The sequence below is a fragment of the Prosopis cineraria genome, unplaced genomic scaffold (assembly GCF_029017545.1).
Source record: "Prosopis cineraria cultivar Desert tree isolate PC_DT_omini unplaced genomic scaffold, ASM2901754v1 PC1106, whole genome shotgun sequence".
Taxonomy (NCBI): domain Eukaryota; kingdom Viridiplantae; phylum Streptophyta; class Magnoliopsida; order Fabales; family Fabaceae; genus Prosopis; species Prosopis cineraria.
The window spans coordinates 1-23,390 of record NW_026556431.1 but is presented as its reverse complement, the minus strand read 5'-3'; the positions used below and the strand labels follow the sequence as shown (position 1 = coordinate 23,390).

The 23,390-nt window shown below is 32.9% G+C and overlaps 2 protein-coding genes across 4 annotated transcripts; one reads left to right on the top strand and one right to left on the bottom strand.

The window, feature by feature from the left end:
• Window positions 1-3,825: 3,825 nt before the first annotated feature.
• On the top strand, window positions 3,826-16,493 carry LOC129299278 (tobamovirus multiplication protein 1-like). Of its 3 annotated transcripts, none has more exons than XM_054937746.1 (13): window positions 3,827-4,141; window positions 4,839-4,889; window positions 5,759-5,792; window positions 7,143-7,229; window positions 7,325-7,376; window positions 8,894-9,068; window positions 9,221-9,316; window positions 10,251-10,311; window positions 13,306-13,370; window positions 13,868-13,942; window positions 14,039-14,114; window positions 14,411-14,577; window positions 16,197-16,493. In XM_054937746.1, exons 1-13 carry the CDS (start codon window positions 4,034-4,036, stop codon window positions 16,218-16,220), a joined length of 1,071 nt encoding a protein of 356 aa, XP_054793721.1. In that variant the 5' UTR covers window positions 3,827-4,033; the 3' UTR covers window positions 16,221-16,493. The 3 variants fall into 3 exon arrangements, with proteins under 3 accessions (XP_054793722.1, XP_054793721.1, XP_054793723.1); XM_054937748.1 differs by having other exon boundaries at window positions 4,807-4,889; XM_054937747.1 differs by lacking the exon at window positions 9,221-9,316 and having other exon boundaries at window positions 3,826-4,141.
• A 2,628-nt stretch (window positions 16,494-19,121) lies between these two features.
• On the bottom strand, window positions 19,122-20,784 carry LOC129299277 (transcription factor bHLH144-like). The gene is made up of 2 exons (XM_054937744.1): window positions 20,619-20,784; window positions 19,122-20,192 (listed from the first exon to the last, which is right to left on the bottom strand). Exon 2 carries the CDS (start codon window positions 19,893-19,895, stop codon window positions 19,194-19,196), a length of 702 nt encoding a protein of 233 aa, XP_054793719.1. The 5' UTR covers window positions 19,896-20,192; window positions 20,619-20,784; the 3' UTR covers window positions 19,122-19,193.
• Window positions 20,785-23,390: the final 2,606 nt, after the last annotated feature.

Genomic DNA, 23,390 nt, shown 5'->3' with positions numbered 1-23,390 from the left:
TAGTATCGAGATTGAAAGCTCATGAATCATGACATAACAACTTGCCTCTAACTCCAGCATTTTGCTTCGAGATCGTGAGCTTGTATTAACATGCCTTTGCCTTTAACTCGAGCGGTCCAAGCATCTAGTCTTTGCTGTCGAGATTACAAGCATCATTAATAAATTAATGTTTTATTTATATATTTGTGTATAAATATTAAAAATTTTTATGGCGACCACTGATTTAATTGATTGAATCATGATAATTGTGACTTGCTATTCTTTTTGGTTCAACATCCGGTTTGGGTTTTAAAATACTGTTAATGACTGTCATTCTAGACTAAAACTCTCTTTTAGTCAATTGTTAATCTAGTTTTTTGTCACAGTATTTGAGTTGGTACTTAATAGAATCATATTCTCATTTTGAGCAGATTTTAAAATGTGAAAAAGTAAAATGAGAAAAATATAAAGTTGATCAAGAGCCAACTTGAGAGAATTAAAACAAAGTTCAGTCTCACACTTGTTTCGTGTAATATACACATGAATAGAAAACATTATAAAAGAAATATTGCACCTACTTTTTTTATTACTCATAAATATCTTTTTACTAAAAGTAATTATATTCGAGGCATGACCAGGTATTAAATGTGGATACTTCTCCAATTAAAAATTTAAACTTTAATTTATTATTGAGAGAAATTAATTATTTATGCAAAATCTAACTCTTATTTTCCGTTAGTTACACACACTTACCTATTTAATAGACAAATGAAGAGAGTTAAGCTGTGAGAACTCTCCTCAATTTAGACTTGACAAAGTGCTAGTTTGAATTAGTTGGAGGTTTAAGGGATATAGTAATATATTTTGTGTTTAAGAACATTGGATAATCAATGCATTTAAAAAAAAAAAAAACAAGTAGCTTTATCCTATTAGATAGAATCAATTACATAAACTGCATGACGTTACTGTGTTCTATTACCAATCAAACCTTTGAGTATATTATTAATCAAAAGACTCGTTCCTCAACTACATTGAATGTAATGCAAGACTGTGAAGCAAGATTCGTAGTATGTAGCACAACGTAGTGAGAACGCCGGTGAGGGAAATTGACTTTGTCTTTTACAGACTACATGAAGAGGATTGTTCAAAGGATGTGTTAATTGGTGCTGGTGAATTAAAAGGAGAATAATAGCTTGGCTACATCAAATGTTCAGCTCCAGGATTATATGCAGTGAAAACCCAACCAGATGGAGATTTCACTCCAAGATCACATCCAAAACGAATTGAATTTTTCGGATAAACAAAACAGTTCTTGTGAGGTAATTGAATTTTTCTATGTAGTCTTCCAAAATTCATCCAAGTAAGAGAGGGATTAGTGTCTTATATTAGCATTTTGTATGCCACAGCTATGGCATATTGCTCTTACTAATTCACTGCTTTTCCATCTAATTGTAACCCCAACTCAATAAGACATATTATGAGACCTCCCAGTCTCGCGTAATTTCTGCATCTTTTTTTTTTTTTACTACAATAGAAGGTAAAAAGCCTAAAGAAAGAAACAGCAGGGATCAACCCATGTCCATGAGTTTCTTCATAATATCATAGCTTACAATAGCTAAATACTTTATGGGAGGTTCCATGAGAACATGTCTTAGACTAGAAGAACATGCATTATGTGCAGGTCAATCAGCACATGTATTAGCTTTTCTAAAAATGTGGTTTAGAAAACTTCCCAGTCTCACATAACTTCTGCATTTCACAATCAATGCAAATAAATTGAAAGTTTGGATCGACCGATGCCACCCAAACTCATACTAAGCATATCATAACGTACAAATTGCTTTGAGCAATTTTTTGAGGACAAAATGTCTTCTAAACACCATGCAGAATAAGTTTTCTCACCATCATACATGACACTAATCAAGATTCATGCATTTGTCACCAAACACGACTAAATAACCATTGCATTTTTTTTTTTAATAACAGCATTCAAACACATGACCTCATGATTATAGCTTCAAGAGCTTGCCATTGAGACAAAATAAGCTGTACCAATTAACACTCTGTTAAAGATGATTTGTGACTGTCTTTCTTACATTATGAATCCCTTTACAATGTCAGGATATGTTTGAAGGATGATAAGATCACCGTCTGACTTATTTAGAACAATTCTTTGGCCTAAAACTCTAACAATTGAATTGATAACTCTCCAAGCTTACTTAGGCAGCAATGCTTTGTTCTTACAAAGCTTATCCCATTTCAATGGATGGAGCTTTTTTGATTCCTCAGAAAAATCTTAATGGTGCATTTGGTACATTGAAAGGTTATTTGAAAATAGGGAAAATGAGTGTTTTTTTTTTTGTGAATGGTAGACAATAAAGTGACTTTATTGAAAAGAGATATTTTTTGGTTATGGAAGAGAGCTCACTCATTTTCATTCCTTTTTTATTCCCATTTTATACCAGACACAACTAAAATAAAAAGTTCGACAAAAAATGTGTAAGAATTCAAACCATGATTGTTGGGTATTAAATGTGGGGAATAAATTTAAATTACAATACCTGGCCCACTTGTTATAATGTATTGTAAAGGAAAACTTATTACAAATAAGATGTATGATTAATGATATATTTTTAAATTATTTATGCCGAACATTCCTTGTATTGAAATTTTTGTACTTTGACTATTCATTGATTTGAAAATTCAGATCATACTCATCATTGTTATGCTAAATTGATGAAATAATGTTATAAATTTTTTGGCTATATAAAATATTATCCATATCATCATCGTAATTTTCAAAAGCGCATGCCAAACTGTGTTAAGAAAAAGCGAAGTAATCCTACCATGTTACCAATAATCACGTTTAATTATTTGTCAATAAAAATTAATTCATTTGACAAGTTTAAATAGGACAATCAATTATCTTCACCAATTATGAGTGCTCGCTTTAATCAGAGCAATCAATGCGTTTTCAATTTTTTTTTTGGAAAAAGAATCCTTCTAAAAACTAGAATGATAGATGAGGACCTACATTCAAATATAAATGATATGATATTGTAATATTATAATTTTTATCCATATATTATAATTATGATTATAATTATAGTTTTTATTTTTATCAATATTTTTGTTACAAAAGAGGGAAAAAGTTCCATGTGTAAAAAAAAAAAAAGAAAACAAATATTAAAAATGGATTGAGCTAAGGACAATCATCATGTGCCCTTTGACATATATCCAAAAAATTATTGTTTGCGTCAAAAATTGTTCAACATACATGTCATTACTTTAACTCCAGCTCTAATGTTTTATGCTTTGTATTTATATTTTAATTATATCTATATATATAATGTTATATAAAATGATGCAAGAATATTCCACAAGATAATCCCTCAAACTAGATCCTGAGAGGACAGTAATTTTTAGTTGGCATTGTAGGCAAAATAAAAAATTACACTTAAAAAGTTGACATTTAACATCACATGAATGTTAATATTTTATTAAAAAATAAATTTAAATTTGAAGGTGAATTGTGACGCCCCCTGGTATATTAAATTAAAAATAAACTTGTTGTATACAAGGATTAAAACTTTAAAACTAATTAATGCATGTGATTTTTAGGCTTTATGGTCAGTCAAACCACAAAGTCAACTAGGGATCGGCGGAATCTTCTATCTTTAAAGTCTGAAAGCCACCACCCTCGTGATTTCAATTGGACATCAGAGCGTATCTTTTCTCCACAAAAACATAATCACATCCTCAAATTACGTCATTGACCTTCTTCTTACTCCTTATTTACCCATAATGCCACCTTCAAAAATAGCTAAACCGACCCATGTAAGAAACAGAGCTGCTATCTGTCTCTTTCTCGCTCTAGCACCTTGGGAAATTACCAGAAGCCGTGGCGAAAAAAGCCCACTTGATCTCCCTATGAACCATACCCTTCAGGAAATTTGGTTATCGGTTTGTGGGTTTCGCTGTTTGGAACTGCAGACATTGCTCGAACTCGCTGTTTCTCTTTGGTAGGGACAGAGAGGGACGGCTTGGGAGGAGGATGTTTGAAATGAGAGAAGAAGGGTATTGTTTTCCACGAGTCTTGGTGGCTGTCATTGCGGGTCTTGCTCTTCTTGACGGCATTATTTCTTTCTTTGCATACCTTCAGGTTTGTTATCGTTTTGGATTTGTGGGTTTTGCTCTGAGATTGGTTCATGCATTTCCGCTTTCACTTTCCATTTCCATCTAATTTGGGAAGAGGGTATGCAGAAAGATGAAGAATTGTGAAATGGGATGTGTCCAGTTGTTGTTTTCTTCGTCTTTGTGAGTGACCTATGAATTGTGTGACCCGGGAAATGTGTTGACTTTGGGAGATTGAATTGCTTTTGATGATGCATGCATGAATCAATTGAAAATTTTTAGTGTGCATGTTGAAACTCTCGTCCTACATTGTACTTTCTCTATAATCGGGTTTCGTTCTTAGCTCGATGATTACGGCATTGTATCAAGACTCTTTGTTTTAACCTATTAAACGACTTGCACAAACAGTTGGAATTTTGTATTTATTGTCAATGTTCAATCGACTACGTCCGTTGTCAAATCTAAGTCACTAACCCATTTGAATTGGGATACAATTGCAAGCATTGTGCAGTGTATAGTAATAACGGTTTCAGTTAGGGCAATTGGGAAGCTTAGTGGCATCGGGCGCTGTTGATTTGAGTTACATCCTAGTTGATTCTTACATCATCCGTTATAAACGATTGGGATGCTTTTCAAAAAATATTAGATCTTAATGTCCGTGATGCATGCAATGTGAAAGTTATTTCCTTGCAGTGATTGTCAGTTGCTTTCTCTTGCTGTCACAGTTAATAAGAATCCACATGAGGAATTCACAAGTTGGCTGGACTCGGCAAAAAGTAAGGGCATTTTCCAATCTGTTCTTTGTCAACGTGATTTAGCTCTGAATCTCTGATGTAACATGTTTTCCACGTTGGATGGCTATATGGATATGCTCTTCTCTAACTGGATGAACGTGTTGAAGTTGTTATTTGTGAATTGGTCCTTCTTGTTGGTCAGCACTGTTGTCTACTTTTATGGCATACAACATGGCTGTTGGAAATAGGCTCATATATGAATTGTGAAGATGTCAGAGGCTGTTAATTTCAGCAGCAATTAGCCCAATAAGATATATACTAATGGCTGTAAATTGTACGGGACCGGTGATTGTGTTCTTGTTATTCTTGAATTGATATATAATGAACTAATATGGCTATCCCAGATCGTCACTCTGTCCGCACAGATCTTAAGTTATATTATATATGCAATGACTACTACATTAGTAACTACCCATTATTTTCTGGATAGCAATATGTGCCACCCTTGTGCATTAGAGGCTCTATCTTTCTTTTCTAATTTTGCTGGTGTGGGTGTATGTGTGTTGGAGGGTTAGATAAAAATGTGAAAATATTAGTAATGAATAACGAAGGAGAATCTGGTGATGGATGACACAGTTTTGATGTCCTAGTGTCATTGGTGTACTTAATTTTAACACTGTGTTACCATAGATGGGTGTACATGGGGAGTGCGATTAATTTATATTTTGTCTATTGTATTCTGAAATATGATACTTCTTGTAGTTATTCTTAATGGCTTCTTTATGGATGTCTATGTTTATGGTATGAACTTCCACGTATGTCACTAGGCTTACTGCACGCAACTACTCTTCACTGCTTTATATATATATATATATTAGCTTCTCATGAGATGTAAATATGATGTGCTGCAGGTGTTTCATCTAATGATTGGCAGTTCCAGTTTGGGTTTGTTCTATTTTACTTTTAATGATTAGTTGAACTGTTAATTTATTTAGCATGGAATATCTCTTGCAGGTTTTGATTGCTCCTTTGATGCCATTTCCACATTTTTTATGGTTTGATTGAGCTAACTGCATTTCATGACTAAGCTTCATAATCCCTGTTGAGTTGTTGTGACCAAGTCGTGTGCATGAGTCAAGTATTAATTTGAACATAGGCATGTTGAATCCTTAGAAAAGAACATTTCTTTGGTTCTATTTTGGCACGTTTGCCTTCTTAACAATATAATTTTGTGCTAAGTAGCATGCCAAGTCTTTTCACTTTCTGAGCAAGGTTGATTATGACCTGGGGTCTATGTTTTTCTCTGGAAGCTTCGATCTTAATCAGTTTATATGTAGAAAGGTTAGTACATATACATTACAGACCAGGCACAGTACAAGAATGATATGCTCCTTACCACCCCAAAAAGCCACATTTCTCTCTCTAGAAGACACAATTAAAGTTAGGGCATGCAGGTGATTTTGTTGAACGCAGTAATCTGAAGAAAACTGAATTAAAAATTTGAAGTAATATTTTTATTACGAAATTAAAGTTTTAGATAATTGCGTTTTCATTGTTGTAGGTGCTAAAGATAAAGGTTTTCACACTGCTTTAAAGTATGGTTAAACTGATTCGAATGTATTGTTCCTGACTTGTTTACATGAAGTTAGCTCATGCATGCCTTATAGGCGCAAAAGCAAACAACTTAAGAGAGGAGGACTTTATCCATATGAGGGTGCACATTGTACATACAGTGACACACGCTACCTTAACATTTAATGAAAGGCACACTGTTGAATAGCATTTTTCCTGACAGGTTTCATGAAAGCCGCTGCTTGTATCATGTGAATCTGAAATTAGGTTACTCGATTACTATTTTGTTAAATACTGCTCATTATGAATTTTGTGAGAAATTGTAACTATTTAATTTTATGCTTATCAATAAATAATTTATTTAAGTTTTAGATAGCTATAGGACTGTTCATGGGCTAAGTCAGGCTTGACCTTAGCTTGATGCCCAGCATGGGATGGGAAAACACTATAGGCTGCATTTTAATTTTATGCATGGTCATTCTTCATTGCATTCTTGAGAGTTGAGCCTTTAGTTCTTTCTGTCACTATATGATAATCAATTGATTTCCTGACATAATCATCACCAGATACATTAAATAGTTCCATTTTTTTTCTTATAATATATATATATATATATTTTGCCTTTTAATGAACATAAGATGTTTGGCCATTAATTTGTTGTTTTGGTTTGCTTTCTGTACTTGATTCCATTTGATCTGTTCAATTTGGGATTTCATATTTCAGGTTTCTTCTTTTATTTTGTATTGACACTTCTTGGTACTTGCTATGGATGGACGTGCTGGTCACACTCCTGTGGTTTTATTTTTTTGGGTATACCTCCTTTCGTTACCAACTAGAAATTTGTGATTTGTGAAAAGGTCTTAGCCTTAACAAAATGATTAAACTGTTGATGTTTTGTCTTGCAGCTTTCCCTAAAATACTTTTCTTTGCAGCATTTCTTCTACTTTTATCCTTCTGGTATGCAATCTGATTTATTTTAAAATTCTTGTTTGGTTTATAGAAATGTGAATTTTCAAGTTACATGCAGTGTTTTCTGGCAAATTATATGTTATGTCAAGTTCTTGCCGTCATCTTTCATTATTCTCAGTTGATCCTTCTTCTTTGTCCTTCTGTCTGTCTACCTGTCTGATAATTTCTCTTATTTCCTTTTTTTTGCATTTCTGTGTTGCGATCTTTTCTTCAATCTAAGAGAGCAAGACTGGGAGATGTTGTTAGATAAGAACATTGTCCGCAGACGAACATGACCTTTAAATAGAGGGATAACGACCTATGCATATGCTTTCTGAAAAGAGTAACTTAGGACTCTGATAATTTTTGGTTGTGAACCAGATTGCCCCAAAGATGGGTCATGTGCTGCTGTTCGTTTCATGCTTCAGCAGTTCAGCTATTTTTTTTTCCGTTTGTCATTTCCATTTTCTTCTTCTTTAATGATCTTAAATTTATTGCATTGAAGCCACATTCTGAAATTAAATTGTGGATTCACTTGAAAATACTTCATCTACTGGAATTGCCTTTTGTTTCTACTAGAATTCCTCTATCAATTCTTGCGTGTTTTCATATGCAAAGAAACCAAGGACAGAGCCACGTCTTCGTAAAAGGGCATGGTTGCCACCCCTAGCATTGTGTTACATGCATGTATGTACTTGCATTTGTAATGATATTGTCCTTCCCGAAGCTTTCTGAACATTTTTACTGTTTTTTTTTAATTTTAATTCATGCTTTTAAAGACAATTGTATCCAACTTTAATCTTCATGATACATTCTTTAAAATAATACAATTTAAAATGAGTTAAAAATTGATTTAAGAGACAATAGGTTGATGGATGTTTTAAACTTTGCAAGTCACATGGTTCTATCAGCCTATGAAATCAGCGCAGGGCAGTTGGGGAGACTTTCATCCCCTTTTCTTTTTCTTTTCTTTTCCCCTGCTATGTTGGAATGCAGGGACAGAAGGCTACTGCAAGTTCTGCAGCCCTTACTGTATACAATAGAATATTATTGCCCCCAAAATTTGCAATCCGCGGTCTCCTCCTTCAAAGGTTTTTTTAATATAAAAATGCTTTTTGAAAATAATATAAATAATTTGCATAAATATATAATTTTAAAGATATGCCTTTATTTAACTTTAATCTTAATACTACAGTTTTAAAATAATTAGATATATTTTTATCATATTATATTTTTTAAATTTTACCATTTAATTTATTTTTAAATTTTAAATTAATTATTATATAGTTTAATAAATGCTCAAAGTAAAAACAATTCTATGTTATTGATATAAACTCTCAAACCCCCCCCCCCCCCCCAAAAAAAAAAACAAAAGAAAAGAAAAGAAAAGAAACATAGCATATGATCATCTAACTCTTCAAGTTATCTGCAATCATCTGCATTTATACATGTATAACTATTTCAGTTACCATATTTTCCTTTCTCCTGACCATGAAGCTGCATTGCTCTTGGGTTTCATTTTACAGGGTTGATCTTTGCCATCAGCCAGATGATGACGATGATTATGAAGGAAGCTTTTCTGAGGAAACTTTACTAAGAAAGTCCTTTAATGATTGTACTTTAGCAGGCAGAGCAAGCCATAGAAAATGGTTTCCCCTTCGGTTGTCTCATGTTGGTAATCGGCAGAAGATTGTACTTTTGGTATGCGCCATGCTGAGTGTTTCTTCTTCTGTATCTGCTCATGTAGTTTCCATCTCTGTTGTATCATGTTGCCACTTTCTTTTGATGATCATTTAATGATTCACATTAGGATGTAATTTTTTCAAGTATTTCACTTGGACATGATTCACCAGGTTACACTTCTAGTTTTTGTCATCATGCTGGTATTTGCTGTAATAATATGGATTGGATTAGGGAAGAATCCCATTGATTCAGCAGTGGCTGCTCGGGTATGGACACAGTAATTATGGTTTTGCTATATCTTTTCATGCTATGCAGTGCTCTTTAAATTTCTGATTGATATGTCAAGTTGGTATTGTCTTTATCCTCTTATTGTGGCTACTTTTCCTTTGAATAGTAATATCGGTTTTGATTATGTTAATTTCTTTCTGTCAAGAGCAAGGGGGGTAACTCTGCTTCTGTAAAAGAAGCTTTTATATCATAATAACATTGAATTCTAAAGATCGTTTAGAGGTCAATACTTCTATTGACTTATTTGTTGTATTATCATGTTGAGTTTTTATTTGTACCCTGCATTTTGAAGATTTCTTATCCTTCAACTTTTTATGCTTCCTTCTTTTATAATAAAATTCTTCTCTTAGAAAAGAAACAAAAAGGTCATCTTGGGAAATCATAAGTTTGGTCTTTTCTGCTTTGGAGGGACTGCTTTACATGAAGAGAAAGTGGTTGCGTCCTTTATGGGAGAATCTTTTTCTTTTTAATGAAATACATTGAGTTGGTTTGTCCTCAGGAAAGACGGAAGGAGCAGATTTGTAGCATATGATGATGGGGCAAAGATGAAGTTTACTTTTCTCTTTAAATACATGATATGATAGCTACCTGGGGCTAGCTCAGGTAATGAGGGTAGGGTGGAGTGTGGGTTGAGATTAAGGATTCAAATCCTCTTGTAACAAAAAAAAGAAAAAAGAAAATGACATGGTTTCACATAAGTGAATGGAGTGAATATATATATTTGTAAACTCTGATTGTTACTTACAAGTTTTGATTTTGAAATCGGCCATGGTGCTAACTTATGAGTTGATCATAAATAATGGTCATGCCTTAATTGTCCTGAATTATTAGAATCTGTCCTATAATTTTGAAGAACATTGTTGAGTGATGAAAAATGTTTATTATGATCTAGTGACTTAAAATTTGTTGCAGGTGTATGTAGATATTTTTGCTGTTGGAATGCTTATGTTAGGAGCAGCATTAACATGCTATGGTAAGCATGTACTAATCCTTTTGTTTTTCACTGTGTTTTATCAAAATGGACTTTTAATATTTATTCTCATACTTTGCATGAGCGGTAGGCAGTTCTTGAAACTGGTTTAAATCTTCAGCACATTTAAAAGGCATGTTCGTTGTCAAATTAGATGAATGATTAGGCTCTATGGTTGATGTGTTTCTTGCCTTCTACTACTAGTTATCTTACTGTATTTTGCATTTTGTGCTCATTTGATTATTTTTCATTATTACTTGTATCACCACAATGATGATGAAAATTATATAAATTATAATTATAATCTCTATATAATAGTACAACTATTGGAAGAAGCTTTCGTACTAGCATGTACAGTGAAATGAAACCATGTTCTCACTGAAGCTGATCATTTTCTATATAGACTCGGATTGGATAAAATGCTAATTCTGGGCGAACAACATGGCAATAATATGGGTCAAATCTCTGCCGAGGCCATAGACTTATCTGAAATCTCATTAATATATACTGCTTATATATATTTGCCTGAATTTCCTATAGCATTTTAATATTGTAAGACTTTAATCTGCGGTTTATAAATTTTGGCCCCAAATAAAAACTACTGGTTACAAATTACACATGACATTGAGTAGCAGTAACAATACTTTGAATTAGTGAGTTACATATAGTATGGATAATACACGTAGTAATGAATATTGATTAGCAGGGAATTTCTTCTCTATAGAATAGTGAAGCCAATGCAAGAAACTCTTATGATAGCATGTATGGTGAAATAGTACCGTGTACTAACAGAAACAGAGCATTTTCTAAAATTGACTCATGTAAAATTGTAGTATTTGGTAAACAAGGTGACACAAATTATACGGGGTCAAATTTGTGCCGAGAGTTTATCCTAATCTCATAAATATATACCGCTCAACTTATGTATAATTGTCTGAATTTCCTACAGCATTTAAGCATTATACTTAGACTTTTAATTGATTGGTTACAATGATATTGAATAGCAGTTTATCAGTGCAATCATTTGAACTGATGAGTGACATATAGTGTGGATAAGGATAATACATGGAATGAAGCTTAATTACCAGGGATTTCCTCCCTTTTTGATTAGAAGTTCTTTTTAAAAAGTGAAGGTGTGTCTTGCTGGGATAAGATCTCCTCAAACTCAAAGTACAAAAATCTAAAAAGCATAATAAAGTAAAAAAATCTCAAAAGAAATCAATGGTGTAAAAAAGCTTCAGTGTTTTTGCATGTTGTGATTCCCTTGAAATGCCATTTGCATACCACTGAGGTCACCTACACAACTCTGTGCTGTTATAGATGTAAAAGCAAAGATTTCCCTTGAGAATGTGGGTATTTCTGTCTAACTACAATGTGGTTTCTTTTTCTTTTCTTTTTTTCTTTACTGCAAAAATTTAAGTGAATTGGGTCTTGAGGGGCTTACGAGGGCCACCTTATTTTTCTTTTTAAAGTACTAGGATACACCCTACTTTCACATAAAAGACCAAAGAGGCTATTCCATAGGTGACACGCTGAACTGAATTTATGAACTTATTCACTCATGAGACAAACTGCAGAATTCCAAATTAATGCGACATTAGACAGGTTGTCTAGCGTGGTTGACCATGTGCTGTTAGCTAATAGTTAGAACATGGGGACTAGGCCGACTAAAAGCTACGAAAGAGAGAAGGAAACAATGACACAGTTTTGTAATTATTTTGTAGAAGAAAAGAATGGATCTGAATCTTTTTGCATTGCAAATGGATCTGTGTATTACACTCATTTATAAGCATAAATCTGAAGAAATAAATATCCTAATCTTATCCAAATCTCAACAATATAAATAAACCCTATATATATATATCTATTTAAATCATCTAAATATATTTAAATCCTATTCAAAAATATAACTAAATCTTATCCAAAATCATAATTTCATAACAAGCACCTGTAGTGCAGAGCGTATAAAAACTTAAATAGACTAGTGTTCAAGAACAAAAGGAGCTGAATTCTCATTCTAAAAACCAATGACTGCAAAAATCAGTTCGAAATGCTTGCTAAGGAAGATTATTATACTAATTCCTTAACCAAACTTTCAGTTTCAACCTTTCATTGAGACGTAAAGTAATTTTTGTTTAAGAGTGATGCTTGCCAAATAGAGACAATCTATCTCTGGCTGGTTTATTTTGATTCAACCGTGAGAATGTGGTGCACTAAAATTTATTTCACATTTTTGCTTACAGCTGCTAGAATTCATTAGTCTATGCTGTCAAAAGAAGAATTCACTGATGTCAACAAAAATCAATGTTAGACAAACCTTAGCATCAAATGGCCTTTTAATTGCTGCCCCAGAATTATGCTAGAATTTGGAGCCCGTTTTGGTATAAAATGGGAAAGGGAATGGAAATGAGAAATCTCCCATGAAGATGGAAAGCATAATTCCAACAACGCCCCTTTGCCATCTACTAAACACAACAAAAATAGTTTCTCTCATCTTCTTCCTTTCGTCAAATAACTTTTTTATGTACCACATTTACCCTCAATCTTCGAATTATGTGTTGTGTGCTATACTTTGTGCCACTTCCTACCATCTTAAGATTTCAGAGTATTTGAATTTGCCTCTTCCTTGATTCTACTAATTTGTTCGCGTTAGTGTTCTACTTTTTCAAAATAATACTTTTTCTCAATGTTTGTAGATTGTGATAATTATTGGAGAGATCATTTTGAACATGCATGCTAAAAAGATACCTGGATTACTCTTCCCATTGATATTTATGTGTTTGTGTGCACGAATGTGTGTGCAGAATCAAATTTCAGTAGTATTCGTGCTTGATGGATCTATTTGGGTGGATTCCTTCTTTCCCATATTGAATCCCCTGATGGGCTTAAAATTAAAAACTCCAAGTGAAAGCTACTTTTTGTTGTATTTCTAATGAAAGTTATGCCTGCTTTTGTGGACAGTTTTTCTGTAGTAGTTTCATTTTGTTTCTTTTACAGGAATCTTATTATGCTTGAAGATGAGCCGAGTAAGAGCTGAGCAACCTTCATCTGAAATGTACAAGGTATATTTGTATCACCCAAAAGAAAGGGGTACTGTTTTTTCTTTTCCACTAGAATATTGTAACCCACACAGCTTTTCCATTCGAACTTGAAAAATGGATAATGGGTCTGCTAGTCTCTTGTTGCCCCTTCTAATGCCTTCTGCCAAGTAGAAGTTGATAAACACGGTGAGCTGCTGACGTGCTTGTGTATTACCTGGATGTCTAAGAATTTGACATACAATGGGATAGTGAAATGGCATCATGCAAAGATAATTGCTTATATGCTGTTCCATCATCCCTACGTGGATGCCATGTTTCATTTTCTTGGACCTCTACGTGCATCATGCATGCATGCCATCATGGCTGCAAGAACTTTACCCATTGTCAGATAGCGTGCTATTTTTCTGCACTTGCACACTTGCACAAACTGATGTGCACTAGCCATATTCCTATAAAGATGAATATTTCTATGTATAAAATTTTGAAGATTAAGACGTTAATATATACATTTCTTACAGGTTGCCTTTTTAACTGTGACCTGTGTACTATGCTTCACATCAAGTGCCTCAGAAGCACTCTTCACTGATATTCCTGTATGTATCACCTTTCTGCTAAAATTGTTGTGTGCTCCATTTCTTGAGCTAAGATGTACAAGATTTCCTGAACTTTCCTCCTGATCATTGATGCAGATGTTGTATCATTGGCGTCCGCAGCATGTGTATGGTGCTTGCACCATTCTTTTACTCATTTTGTATTATTTTGTAGGTATGTGCTTGAAATATTTTCCTTGATTCTCAGTTGTGATGCTTGACGGAATTTTTTATCCACTCCATTTCATGAGTGATTTAGCATTTAGCTTAAATCCAGGCAAAAATGAAAAGGTAGTAGCTTAAATTGTTGACACTAACAGCCTTCTCTGTAAAACCGAATCTGCGTTTATTCTTCAAGAAAGAACTTGGCTATATTGTGCTACTTATAGTTGTTTATTCAAATGGTTTCATGAGTAATTCAGTAGTAATTTAAAGTATTGACAGACTGCTCTCAACGCACCGCATTTTCAGGTTCATCAATACCTTCAGCAATGTTACTGTGGGTAATGAGAGAATTACCGCCTGCAGAAGCTTCTAGCACATGGGAAGAATCGAGCACATTAGCTTTTGTTGGTGATAATCCAGTTATAGTTCATAATCCTCAGCGCTGGACTACTGCAACAAGCATGCAGAATCAGGTTCCTATGTCACTATATTTTTCCTTTAAGCTAATCCATTATGCAGTAAACAATTACTGCTGTGAATAAACCTATTTGCGGTCCTTTTAGCTTAAGTAGTTAAATAAAACAAATAATCAAATAAAATGCCAGCTAAGAATTAAATTTATCGAATCTAAGATCCTTTTGTCTATGATTCATAATTTAAAGATGATCGACATTATTTTTCTATTTTATTTTCATCCTCCAATAGTTTGTCTTGACTCTTGTGGATTCGTTGTTGTTGTATAGACATTTGGGAGTCTGAAAATTATGTTGCAAAACCTGCAAGGAAGCTAAGATTTTGCATTTTGCAGATCTAATGTTCTCAGAATTTTTAATTTTCAACTTTACACTTGAACTTTTCCTAATGTCTCTCTATCAGTGCCGCAAAATTCTTTTCGTATAGCAGTTATCATGCGCTACTCCTGAAAAAAGTCTTTTTCTGTGTGGCTGTTCAATTAAGTTTCAAAGTAGGGAACATGGTTATTTGACATGCTATCATTTCATCTGTGTTACATATATCTTAATGGAGAATGTATCACCTTTCGAGCAAATATAATACAGTAGGAGGAGGGGGGGGGGGGGCCTTTTGCCTTGTATATTTGACAAGGCTTAGTGACCACAAATATGAAGTGAAAATTAGATTTTTTTTTTCCCCCCTTTCAATGTGTATCGTATGACTAAGGGTCCATTTGGGTACTCAGTTTCATATTTAAAAAGCAAAATTTCACTTTTAGGATGCTGGAAGTTGTTTGAGTTAAACATTTTACAAGAAAACACATCCTGAAAGTATATTTAAACAGTGACTGAAAGTGGATTTGAAAATATAATTATTTGAAGCTTTTTGAAATGTAAATTTAAAAAGTGGGATGTTATTTGACCATGCTACCCAAGTTTAATCTCTTATTCTTTTATTTAAAAAATAGTTAATTCATTAAAAATATAATTATCATTTCAATAATAATAATTAGGTATCAAGTTTTTAGCATTATAAATTGAATAATTAATCATGTTAATTTTTAGCATTATTGTATAATAAAAATTATAAATCTTTATCATATTTTTTAAAATTACAAATTAAAAAGGTACAAATAACTAGAGATTAAGTTTTTAATGTTATAGATCAAATTTTATGTTATTTAAAATCTTTATCAAATTTTTAAATATTTCAAATATATTATATTTGTATAATAAAAATTATAAATTATCATAAATTAATGTCTTTTTTTGATAATTATACATTCAAAAGTACATTTCATTATCATAATTTAAACAATTTTTAGTGTACCAAACTGATTTTTGAAAAAATGTCTTTGAACACAAATTTTATTATAACAATTGATTTTTATCAAATGAACTTTTACTAAATAAATTTTTAGTAAACTGAAAATTAAATAAACTAAATTTTAGAAAAAATAGCTTTTGCTCAAGTGGATGGTAGTCTTCTGTCTTGCGGGAATTGGCTTCATTGGGTTGATCTGAGCTTCTCTGTGCATCTGTTTTCTTCTCATCTTTCTTTTCCCTTTTGACGTTATTTGCTTTCAAAGAACTAAAAAAAAAAAACACTTAAAGTCACTTGAGTTTTGTCATTGATGCAGGCATTGAGAGTGAGTCCAATATAATCACGTTTTGGCCACGTGGCATTTACGAGTGGATCTTCATTGTGCCTGCGTTTGGGTGGTTTGTTGGAATTGCTTCAGAATATGTAAATCCTAACCAGAGAAGAGCCAAAATGATGCAAGTGGTTGTAAGCTTTCTAAGAGATTGTTTTTCCCACAGTGTTGACACTCTAAATGTAAATAGCAGAACATTAGTTTATAAAACTTATTCCCCGCTACACAAATTTGGGGATGTCTGGGATTTTTTTGCTATTAATGATTGAGATTTTGTTTAAATTTATAACTTTCTGGGCGCATGTAGGCGTAAATATGTGGCAAAGTAAGCTTGTTCATCTTGCCTTGGTGCAAACTATATCAATTAAATGATTAATTCTAATCTAGTGGGGCTTACTTTTTCAGAACATATTCTAGAAATTTTGCTTAGAATGTTGAGTAATTCTTATAATTTTCTTTTTGACTAATCTCCTGAATAGCACTTGGATTAATAGATTTAAATTTGAATTTTAAATTTAAAAGTTTGTATTTTAAATCTCATATTCAAATTTCATGTATTTAAAATTTTCTGTATGGATAATTTAAAAAATTTTAAAAGAGAGATAAATTAAAATTTAAAATGAAAATAAAAAATTAAAAATGGTGGATTTATTTATATTTTTAATCAACAATAAATGAGAAAAAAATATGAGTCAATGGAGATATTAATAATGAATACATGAAGAGAATAAAATATTTAAAATTATTAAAATTTTAAATGATTAGACTGTAAAGAAAATTTAAAATTATAAATAAATTATTATTTGATTTTAATTTGAATCAAATTCAAGTTCCTAAATTTGTGTACTCAAATGAGGGATTGTTTATATTTAAATTCATAAATTTTTGTGTATTCAAATGAAAAATTTAATTTAAATCTAAATTGGAGCACACCATTACTTCATTTTTCATCTTTTTTTAAAAAAAATATTTTGAAATTTCAATTGTTATCGTCAAGACATTTATGTAAAATATTTTATGAGATATATATGAAAAAATATAAAAAATTTTAAATTAAGGCTTTAACGATTTTTTTTTTTTTTCGGTGGGAACCATGAAGTATGGATTGGTAGGAGAATGATTGCTTTTATTTGTATAATCACTATTTGCACAGTCAGTTTCAACCCTATATGGTGCTTGCCAGCCTATTCTGAGGATCTTACGTCAAGTTCATGCGCATTGATAGCAAAATGAGGGAGAAGTTCATGATGTTAATAGCATGATATCTGGATATAGGGGTATTTAAAATTGAATAAAACTGAACAACTCAATTTGATCCCGAAAAAAAAAAAGGACAAAATCAATTATAAATGAAGTTTGATTTGATTTTCATTTTTGATTAGATTTGTGGATTATAAATGAACCGAGAAAAAAATTGAATATGGTTAGCAGTGCTACTGTGTGAACAAAGGTGACCTAACATGGAAAAGGGAGGGTATTTACAAGTTAGATACTTCAAGGTGATACTGATATAGTATAGTTGACAAAAAAGAAAAATTATCCTTTATATACATATAAAAAAAATTAATTTCTTCAGACTACAATAAACAAAATTGAGGTATTATTTCAATGCATATTAATTGTTATGATATAGTACAGCATTATAAATTTTTAACTTACATTTAGATCATAAAAAAATAGCAACATTAAAAATAAGAATTCAAGCTTCCAAAAAGGCAAAAAAGAAAAAGAAAAAGGTGAAGGCAATTTCAGTGCAGAGGTGTCGGATGGTGCTCCACTTAGACTATTTACAACATTGAGGGGACCATGATGCACAATGCATGCATGACAATGATCTGCACTTTGCCTGAAACCAATTATTTCTATCATCAATTTTCAAATTGGATATCAGATTCGTTATGTTAAACTTCTGGGTACATAACAACAAAGTCAAATGTTCATATGCAGACAAGTCATGTCTATAATTTCACTCGCAGTCCTCTAGTCAAGTTCATGTGTTATTATGAAGATGGAGATAGCTCCTTTAAACAACTCGACAGAGACCAATCTAAGCTATGACCTCATTGGCTTAAATACAAACAATTAAGCATACTAAACATCATGCAAATACTGGCTCTCTTTAAAGACTGAACAAAGTGTCAAAAGTTTATCGGTTCTTAAAAACAGATCTTAACAAGTGCAGTGTTTCTTCGTAAGCAAGTTTGATTTGAAGTTAGAAACCACTAAATCAATTGTTTTTTTGTTTTTTTTTAAAAGAATACTTCCATTAAAATTTAAAACTTTAGTTTTGATCATTTTCAATATGAAATCAAACATTAATAATTTTTCTTATTTCTATATAGAAGTCCACTTATTGAAGACAATCTAATTCAAAACACAATAAGACACTAATGTGAGCATGTCTCATTCTTAATTTCCAAAAAAAAAAAAATACACAAGTGCACATGTTACACGCAAACAGAACATGCTTGTGCAGTAAATCAATCTTCTAAGAGAACTTCTCTCCAAAAGCTACCTCACATTAATATCTCATACTCACGATGTGAGACTCAAATTCCATGCATGGTAACTGGGTAACAGGGTAGGGCCACCAGGCATAAAGAGGACAGATGCAAATGAGAAGAGACCCGTTGAATGATTAATCTCACACAGTAAATGGGGAAACAAAGTTGATAATAACAATTATACCATAATTTTAGAGGAGGTAAGAACTACAGTCATTCCTCAATCTCAACACAAAACAGTAGCAAAACAACAGAGTCAATGCCAAACAGCAACTAAGAGTACAATCATGAATGTACTTTCTTGTCTTACATGACCTGAATATGTAAAATGCCAACTGTCATTTATTGCTTTCCAAGATTTCTTCCCATGAGCAGGGAACAAGAAAGAAGGAGACTGGAAGAGTGCTATTCATAGAGGGTGACAGATAAATTTCGATTATTGCCACAGGAATACAGTCGAAGTTTCCAACCAAGATTTTTAAGGTGCAACTCCAAGTTTCTCAGCCTCCACCTTGAGAGACTTAAGGTATCTCACAGCTTCATCTAAAACAGTGACAGAATCCATTTGCTCACCGCCTCCAGGCACAATCCCTCTCAGTACCCTGATCATTCTCTTCATTTCCCAGTGCTTAATTTCAGGGTTGCTGCAGTGACCATGGGTCCTAGACGACTTTTGAACAGATGATGATGATCTCTTCTTTGATTTTGAGCCATAACTGGAGCAAGTGTCACAAATACTTTCATAATTTTCGTTAGTCCTTGCTGTGCTGACTTCTTCCTCATCACGGTCATCTAGCTCTTCTCCATCCAAGCTCAACAATGCATTGATGTCCTCAGAATCCTCTTCAAAAGGAGATGATAACTCTCCTTCCACAGGATTAACTTCGTTTTTCTCAGAGTCTCGATTATAGGTAGCATGAACATTCAAGCCAGGGCCACTAAATTTGTTGGCCATTGCAGGATGGAACAAAATTCTGCTCCGGTTATCAGTCTGATCAAAGATAATGAAATTCTTTGGGCAAACCTCAGAGGGTTGCAGTTCAACTCTTTCAAAGGGAGTTATCTGCCTAGCACCGGAAGGTAAAACTGCATCAAGAGGACTATGCAAATAAGTGTCAACTGCTTCATGCACCAAAGGGAGAACGAACTTCTCAGGGTAAATATACTCGTGATTCTGCATGGCAAAGTTCAGTTCCTGATCAGTAAGCTCCCAGCAAGTGATTCTGTCTTGGCCTTTGCAACTGGCAATTATTCTCTCTTAAAGCTGACGGAAGTTCCTAACGGAAGGAAAGGAAGAAAGTAGGCACTAAGCTGAATGCATTTTAACAAAAGATGGCTGCTTCCTCCAATCAACACTAATTATCTCTTCTGCAGCCTTCCAGTAGATGACGCCAACACAAGGAAAATACTCCCTAAACCAACGTCACTTGATTCTAGACTACGTAATAGGTTTTAGCAACTGACGGAAATACTCAGCCTGCAAAAGAAAAGGGTATGTGACATCAATATACAACAATAAAAAGGAGAAAAAAGTAGTCAAATTGTTGCAGAGACAACTAGTAAAACCAGTGCAGTTTCTTAGGCAGGTTTGAGAATTGAACTTTAGTTTTCAAACTAACAGCAATTCAATTTACACAACCAGAAAACTTAAGCTCGACATGAAGTTATATATTTCAGAACCTTGTCCAAACACCACATGTTACTTTCTAAAGCCACTATAACAACGAGAGATATCCAAGCTCGCTTATCCTTCAAAGATTTCAAAATATGAAGTCTCTTCCTCACAACATACTTTTCCAGTCTTACACAAATTCTGTTATAAAAAATGTCATCTGCTACACAAACTTTGCAAAAATCCATCCCACCCGGAAACCCAATAAAAGGAAGTGGAAGAATTATTCACCTGGCAAACTTGCGTTAGTTGGTAGTGTGCAGCGAATCCAACATTCATTTTAATCTGCCCAACTTCTGTCACAGCTTGGATTCTCTTTGTTGTTATTGCAACGAACATTCTCAATCCTCCCCCACAATTTTAATAAAGAAAAAAACGCTAAGAAGATCTAATGAGACTTTGCTACAGAAGAAAGAAACCATATAAGGATTCAGAGGTGATGAGAAAACAATACGCAACATAGGAAGAAGACATAAGGCTCCACGTAATGGGCAGACTGTATGAAACAAGCCTCCATTGTTTCATAAATTTTGTCCTAACAGGCCAAAGGATCCACAGAATGTTTCCATCAAATGGGAACAAGTTTTGTGATTCCAAATTTCAAACAATAGGCATAAAAAAATAGTTCTAAATATTCAAGGCCATAGAATCCACTCTGGTTAAGTTTACCTTTTGAATATATAATTGGAGACAAACCAAGTGATAAGCAAAACTAATGGTGAACATTACTACAGCAGCAAATAAGGGGGGCATACTTCTGACCTGAATTAATTAAATTACTGAATCACGTGAAAGAATACCACCAAGCTAACGCAGTTCCTATTGTAATCCACAAATAAGGATGTCCACGGCATCTTTGACCCAATCAGAATATCAGAATAAAAACCAAGCCTTTCTCCTGGAAGTAAACAGAAGGCTTGATCAAAATACAAAAACCACTACTACGGAGAACAAATAAATGAAATGTACTTCACACCCAATATTAGTTTCGAGAAAATGAAGTTTAAAAAAGAAGAAGAAGTACAATGATCATCTCAGAATAGAATCAGCAGGCATTATAAGTCAGAAAAACAAAGCCCTCCCCAACAAGTTAAACGCAATCTCGAACACAGCGCTCGTGATGTGAAATTCAAACCCCTTAATGTTAAACAATATCCTCACCCAGTATAGAGGCAAGTCCAAACATTTTGCTTATAAATTTGACCCGACACCATATCAGTTAACAAATTCAGATTAAAAACCCTAGTCACCACTAAATGCTGCGACTTTCCCATACAGAAGATTAAGTCCTCTGAAAAACAAATTATGCAGGAAAAAACTTCGAAACAAGCTTTGATCTTCATAGCTTGAAAATTCCCAGCATGCAACAGTAACAACAATTGCTTTCAATGATTCATAAATTGGAACGAATTTTAATAAGCAACTGGGAAATAAACTGAGTCACAGACACAAACTTTCTGATGGTGAGGAAGATCAGGCAGAAACCCAAGCTAAGGAAAGATCAGATACACTTAAATTCCACAAGATTTTTTACTGAAAGAAGACGCTCTAGAGAGAGAAAGGAAAGCAACACAGAGTGAGAGAGAAGTTCATGCCGATGCAAATAACTTTTTTCATGGTGGTTATAGGGATGCGTGCTGCCAGATTAAGACAGACACAGAGAGGAGAGAGAGAGAGAGAGAGAGAGAGGAGTCAAAGCCGGTCGATGTGAACCGTTGGATGGGATAAGGGTACATCTCTGCAAATGCCCTTCCGTGTATCGCGGGTGTGATGGTGACCGTTGGATGAGAGCACGCGTGATGGAGGAGTGGGGACCACTGGGTTTGACGAACGGGTACCAAGAAAATAGGCTCATGCGAACTTAGTTTAATTATTGGCCCTCGTTCATTTCTAAAAACTCTACTTATTTATGCTTCAAAGAACTCGATTATTCACAATATATCACATAATTGAAATATAGATTAGAGTTCATGTCATACTTTAATAATTTTTTAAAAAATATTTTAAACTAATTTTATATAGTATTTCTTTCATCTCAAATTATGGGATATTTTAAAAGAGATGTGTTATCTTAAAATATAAAACATCTTAAAAAAATTAAAATTTATTAAATAATTTAGTTTAATATTATCTTTTTTTCTCTTTCTATTTAATATCAATTAAGTATATATTTAAGATTATTAAATGAAACATATTTTTAAAATTTTATATTTTTATTTTAAAAATAATAACATTATTAAGTATATTTAATAAGATTTATTAATATGTGAAATTTTATTTAAAAATATTTTATAATTTAAAATAGAGGGAATAAGTTATAAAAGTTTTAATATATAAATTTGTAATGAATATCTAAGCTGTGGATTGTGACTTTGTAAGATTGGCCAAAAAACTCGTGATGTTGTAAGAGTTGTGTTTCTAGGGAGATAGACTTCCCTTCTTTGTTTTGGTCAATGAATATAATTAGATGGTTTGGAGTCACAATACAATACTTTGACTTTGATGGCACGCGGAGCATGCTCAACTTTTTTTAACAAACAAAAAATTAGGAGTTAAATTTTTATTGATATTTAATGTTGGGGTGTGAAATATGGGTTAACTTGACAGTGAAAAACTCTTACGGCAATTGTAATTGAATTGAAAAGGAGATATATACATGAAAATTATTTTTTAAAATTAAAATCTTTTATTTTTATTAAATGTAATATCATACTTATTATATATTCTCTTACAATCGTTAGGTCATCTCAATGTAAAAATGATGAAAAAAAGCTTCAAAAGCTCGCAAGTGTTACTTTTAAGTAGAAAATATATTATTTAAGTTACCATGTAGTATCTTATTTATTCATACATATTCTTTTTAGCAGCATTGTGAAATTTAAATGAGGAGTAAGTCTGCTAACATGATTTTTCAAAAAAAACAAATTCACAAAGTTCAAACATTTAATTTCCTTAACTGTGTCAATGTGGTTGTCTGATTGATTCAATTACCATTAGTTTAAA

Bases quoted from the DNA above. Each gene is read 5' to 3' on its own strand.
- LOC129299278 (XM_054937746.1), top strand. From the start codon at position 4,034: ATGTTTGAAATGAGAGAAGAAGGGTATTGTTTTCCACGAGTCTTGGTG. The intron at 4,142-4,838 runs GTTTGTTATCGT...TTGCTGTCACAG, and splicing joins CTTTCTTTGCATACCTTCAG to TTAATAAGAATCCACATGAG. The intron at 7,230-7,324 runs GTATACCTCCTT...TTTGTCTTGCAG, and splicing joins CTGTGGTTTTATTTTTTTGG to CTTTCCCTAAAATACTTTTC.
- LOC129299277 (XM_054937744.1), bottom strand. From the start codon at position 19,895: ATGCAGAATCACGAGTATATTTACCCTGAGAAGTTCGTTCTCCCTTTG.